Source organism: Rhodamnia argentea, chromosome 7 (genome assembly GCF_020921035.1).
Source record: "Rhodamnia argentea isolate NSW1041297 chromosome 7, ASM2092103v1, whole genome shotgun sequence".
Taxonomy (NCBI): domain Eukaryota; kingdom Viridiplantae; phylum Streptophyta; class Magnoliopsida; order Myrtales; family Myrtaceae; genus Rhodamnia; species Rhodamnia argentea.
The window spans coordinates 25988761-25994760 of NC_063156.1; the positions used below are offsets into that span (position 1 = coordinate 25988761).

A 6000-nucleotide genomic window follows, 5' to 3' on the forward strand; every position below is an offset into this window, starting at 1 on the left:
GGATAACGAGAATAGATGAGAGAACAAAAATGTATATGACGAGGATGATGAAAAACAGAGGCGGCATGACATGCTCAGGCCCCGGATCTGAGAATTTGCAACGCAAGCTTGAAGCAGGCATAATTGGATTCTCAAGTAGGCAGAGATTTTGATGGGATTGGATGATAAGTTTCCAAGTGCCTAGATTAGACTGCTAAACATCCAATTCAGAGGATTACGCGGATAACGGCGGGTACCAAGCATTGTTTCAGAATTTGGCAGAGAGTGACGGTGAAAGAATATGAGCTCCATCGGCCGTGAAATCGGTGGTTCTAGAACTTTCCAACTTTGGAGATCAGATCAAAAGACAAAACCAAGCCAATTCAGATCCTAACAGAGAAGATTACATCTCGTCTTTATTTTTTTTTCCCTAAGAATAGAGTGAAAAAGGACATCGATGTAAACTAGTTAATGAAGTGAAACGAAGCTCAATGGATGGCCAAATCGACTACGTAAGCTTCAACCATTGTCGATGATTGAACTTATTGTATTAAATTTAGATATAACCCGAACACATCTCTAAAATTCCGTTCTGGCTTAACATAATGGATGACCAAAAACTAGAAATAAAAAGAAATAAAAAAATAAAAAATTGAAAAACTATTAAAATAATATTAAAAATTGCCCCGTCAGCATCGACCGGCGTCCATGCCTGCATCGGCATATCAAAATTTATCGGATAGACTAAATTGGCACAAGGTGAAAAGGTTTACGTCTGAATTGGAGCAAAACAAAAGTTTAGGACTGAATAGACACAAATGCAAAATGTTTATGATTGAATTGGCATAAGTGCAATAGGGTTATGATTTTTTTGACTATTTTCCCTGGATGGGACAGAAAGATAGTGACACTTAAACAAGATTCATGCTTACATGTCTGCGATAATTATCTGATATGTATGGGACAGAGAGACAGTAACACTATAGATATGGAAAAAAGCATAAATTAAACATGAAGTGCAATATGAATGAAGTGTTAAAAGAATCCAAATTAAATCAGTGTTTTATATGTGTTACATTATACTGATTTATTATATATGGATGTAAATAATGCAAAGGAATGCAAAAGTATCTTTAGAATCTGAATGATTTACAAAGTCATGATCTAAACTTATATGTATAATAAAAGCAAAAGAAGTTTGGGGCTAAAAACCATAGTCTTCAATTGTTTTAGGTTTTCTACTAAAGCATTTGAATTAGTGGAGGTCTTTTATAATTTGGACATTTTTTGGTTGTGACTTGAACTTGTTAAGCTAGTTCTCTTAAAGAATCTAAAGATGTCAAAAATTCATAAAATAATGAGGTAATTTCACATAAACTCAAAATGGTTATAGGTATTCCTTAAAACTATGGAACATTGCTCAATGTTATGTGCAACAAACATTCAAATTCTCCACTAGTATTGATATAGTACGAGTTTCAATGACGTAATTGAGTAGCTCATAACTATGTTGTTTCAAATTTCTGTCGAATTCCAACATATCACATTCATTTGTCGTGTCAAATCTTTAAAAATAAAAAACCACACGTTTATCCAATTGCTTCCATACCATGCTGGTTTGAAGTGTAAACTATTTATTAACATCTCTAATTGTATCTAAATTTATCGAGTTGATATGACTAGAAGTGTTAATAAAAATATCATGAACCGGGTTAAAAGGGTGAACTCACGAACAATACGTGTTTTGTTCATTATTCGTACATAGACCAGTCTGAGTCATTTACAATTTGAACACAATTAAGCTCAACCCGATACGGTTAACAATATGTATTTTACAAAAGGATCTAAAATTGCCAACCTTCCAAAATATACAGAAGTATACGAGGTTAGTTAATTTTGGTGAGAGTATTACACGATATACATGCTGCTGACACTCCTGTTACACAGACAATTATGACAGCCACAGGCCTTTCCTATAAACATCATCTCCTAAAAACAGAAAGAAAAATAATAAGAATAAAAAGGAAATTACATAAAAAGAAAAAGGAAAGAGGCTACAAAAAAAAAAAAAAAAGAGAACAGTTTTGCCCCATTAGGTTTGTCAGATACTCCAGATCCTTTTCAAGGACAGGATCCGATAACCCGGGGACTTGGACCGATTACGTTCGGGCAGACCCATTTTCTCCAACTCCTTATATCTCTCCTCCATTGCCGGCGGCGGCTCTTCCACAGTTATTCCCTCTAATGCGACCGCCTTCTCCTGCGATGGTGGCGAAGAACAAGAACCACAACAAGACGACAACGGCGACGGTGAGGAAGACAAAGACGAACTCATACGAGCCTCACTCTCGGAAACCTCAACCAACCAAAACACCCCCTGCGCCGCCGCAGCGCCGCCGACGTCCTCCTGTGGAGCCCCCTCCGTAGCTGCCCGAAAGTCGGCCTGAAACGGGGCTCTGCAGAGCGGGCAGCTTGAGTGAGACTCAAACCACGTGTCGATGCAGCCTGCGTGGAAAACGTGCTCGCACATGGGCAAACGACGGCCCGTCTCGCCGTCCTCGAAGTCCGACTGGCAGACGGCGCACTCGATGAACCGGCCAACGTCGCCGTCTCTGGAGCTCACAAAAGTGAAGACGGGGAGGGACTTGAGGATGCACTCGGCGAGGCCGCCACCGCCGGAGGGTGAGTCAGCGGCCAGCGGGGAGGAGTCGTGGTTGAAGCGCCGGTGGCGGACACTGCGGCGGCGGCGGATGAACCAGCGGGCATAGCTGTGGAAGCTGAGGATGACGAGGAGGGCAACGAAGAGGACGACGACGGTGCAGAGCATTATCTTGCCGTCGAGGGCGTAGTGGCCGGAGCGAGCAACGGCGACGGAGGCGCTCGCCGTTGGAGTGGTGGAGTCGTCGAAGTTGTCCATACGAGAGACAGAGGTGAAGGTGAAGGTAGAGGTGCAGATTTGGGAAGGGAGGGTTTTAATGGAGGGAGGGAAGGAGGGAAATAGGAGGGGAAGGTTCCTTCCTGTGTGCCGCCGTTAGGACGCTAATGTTCATTCTCTGAGACTTGTACAAGTGGCCCGGCCTTTTTCACTGCCTTCCTTCCTTCCTTTTTGCGGTTCAATCCCCCTCTCGTAACCCTACGTATTGCACAGCTTTTATTTAAAGAAAGGTAATGCTACACTACGGCATTTGAAAATGGATTTATACGTAGTTACGTTATGTACCTTTGACCTGTGCAGATGGTTCCAACACAAAGCAATTTGATATCTAGAGCGTCCAATTTATCGACATCGATCAATCGAAGTCGGCCGTACATCAAAATGAGCCACTTTAAATAGGTTCATTGCTCCGGCCCACTGTACGATTAATCCGGCATGGGCTACATGTACGGACAAGGATTAATTTTACTTTCCCACCTAGCTACTATAGGTTTGGGGTAGGTCCGGATGAGAAAGTTATGGACACCTTACCATATTTTGTATCTAGAGTATACACGGCCGATTCCGGTTCGGGAACCGGTGGTTCCGGTTCCACGAAAAGGTGGAACCGGAACCGGCCGTTGAAAATTCCGGTTCCGGGCCGGTTCCGGGGTCGATTCATTCCGGCTCCTTTTTTTAATTTTAATTTTTAAAATAATAAATAATAAAATAAACATAATAAATTATAAATTACAAAATATAATCAAATTATACATTATAATAAAATGTGGGGAAAAAAGAGAGAGAGGAGGAATGTGCTTGAACTTAATGAATTATCATTGAGCGCCTACATATCTTCTTGGAGATAGAAGAATCAAAGCCCATGTAGTTCTTTTACCTTTGATAACCCCAACTTACCTCATCGTTAATCGTCACTACCCGTTGTGGTACTCGTGGCCGTGATATCTCCAATATCATCGCTAAAAAATTCGTGTTCTCGATCCAGCTCTTGGTGTCGAAATTTCGCCTTCATCTAATCGTCGACACAAGCTTAAGCTTCCACAGACTCCGGGCTTAATCTTGAACGGCGAGAGTCCAAAACTAATCCTTCAGTGCTAAATGCTTTTTCAATCGCAACCGTTGAAGAATGGGTTGCTAATATCCGACGACCGATGAGGGCGAGAACCGGGTAATCGATTTGGTGACTCTTCCACCACTTTAGGATTTCGAAATCTGTACTATGTTCCGCATCATGAAACTCAAATTGAGTGGTTAAATATTTTTCTAATTCAGAAATATTACCTGTTGCCCCTTTTTATTTTATTTTTTTGCCTACTCTTAAGCATATTATACCCTCTACTAAGTGAACTACCACCTTCGCTACGTGAGGCAGTAGATTGTAAAGATCTAGAATCACTTAAACTATATAACTACAAAATTCTCCATATAATACTACTATATATTCTTTAACATCTCCTAATATATTTGAAATATCTATTGAATCTTCCAAATGTAAACAATCATGATAATACACATTCAAATAATCTAGTAAACCGTCTAATTTAATACGTGGATAAAAAACAATACCAACTAAATAGACAAGAGGAATTTGCAAATAATAATGCAACCATTTTTCTCGCATTACTAAAATAGTTCGAGCTAATTCAGTATCATTTTCATATTCACTAAAAACACTACCAATATTAACACACTCTATTAAAAATAAATGCGTAGTAGGATAATAAATACCAGATAAAGTCTTAGTAGCATCATTAAAAATTTTCAAAAAATCTAATTTTTTTTTGCAAACGTCCCAATGTTGAGGAAGTAAAGTAATTTCGGGAATATTTTGTGAAATAACATACATAATAAATCTTTATAATAAAAAGTTTGCCGAAGCAACTCGTACGTAGAATTCCAACGAGTCGGAATATCTTTTGGAAATCTTCTTGCCCTTCTCCCATTTTGTTTACAAAATTTTCCCCATGATTTCATAAAATGGGGACGATTCCATAAAAATTTAATTGCACCCTTTATTGGGGCGAGAGAAGTGTCAAGAGTTCGTAAACCATCTTGTACACATAAATTTAAAACATAACAAACATATCTAATGTGAAAAAATTGTCCGCCAAAAGTGGGTTTGCAAATATTTTCTAATTCGGGAATAGAAGCGGTATTTGCGGCGGCATTATCAAAACCAATTGAAAATACTTTATTTATCAAATTATATTCTTCTAAAAATTGCATAATTATTCTATAAATATTATGAGCCGAATGTTTTTTATCAAAAACTCGGAATGCAGTAAGTCTTTTTTGAATGGTCCAATCGTCACATATCCAATGACACGTGACACCCATATAAGAATGAATTTGCCAAGGATCACTCCAAATATCGCTACCTATATGCACACGTCCATTGAATTCCGCAAAAAAATTTGCTAAAGATTTTTTGCCTTTTTTATAAAGATGAAAAACTTCGCGTTTAAGAGTATTTTTTGGAATAATTGGTGCTTGCGAAACCAACGCAGTATTTATCAAATATTTCATATTAAAATTTTCACCAGTATTAAACGGAGCATGATCAAGGGCAACATATTTAGCTAATGTTTGTTTATAAAGTGCATCGGTGTAACGGAATATAGGATGATGATTAGAAGTGGCGTACCCGGAAATTTGTTGTTGCGTATGGTCGATCCCCGCTTGCGTTGGATGTTTTTTCGTCAAATGCTGACGGAATGTATCGTAGCCGTCTCCTTTTGTAAATTTATACGTTTGCGAACAATATTTACATTTTATATTATACTTACCTTCGCCTTCATCACGTACCTTGTCGAAGTGTAGCCACAAGTCGAATGTATTATCTCGGCCCTTCCATTCCGGCTCATTTGCCGTTGACGTTTCTTCGACACCAATGGGAGGATGAAGACTTTCTTGTGTTGGGATGTGCTCGACGTTCAGAATCGGGACATAGTTGATATTATCGTCGTTGTCTTCCCAACATGCATACTCACGAGGATCATATTCGGGAATGGGATACTCGGAATCTCCCATAGTATTCTTGCCCTTGTCAGCATTTCTGCTTCCACTTGCCATTTTTGAGAGAATTG

General features: G+C 39.2%; 1 protein-coding gene across 1 annotated transcript; it reads right to left on the bottom strand.

The window, feature by feature from the left end:
• Positions 1–2021: 2021 nt before the first annotated feature.
• LOC115742370 (RING-H2 finger protein ATL64) lies at positions 2022–3098 on the bottom strand. The gene has a single exon (XM_030676606.2). It carries the CDS (start codon positions 2894–2896, stop codon positions 2081–2083), a length of 816 nt encoding a protein of 271 aa, XP_030532466.1. The 5' UTR covers positions 2897–3098; the 3' UTR covers positions 2022–2080.
• Between the last annotated feature and the right edge of the window lie 2902 nt (positions 3099–6000).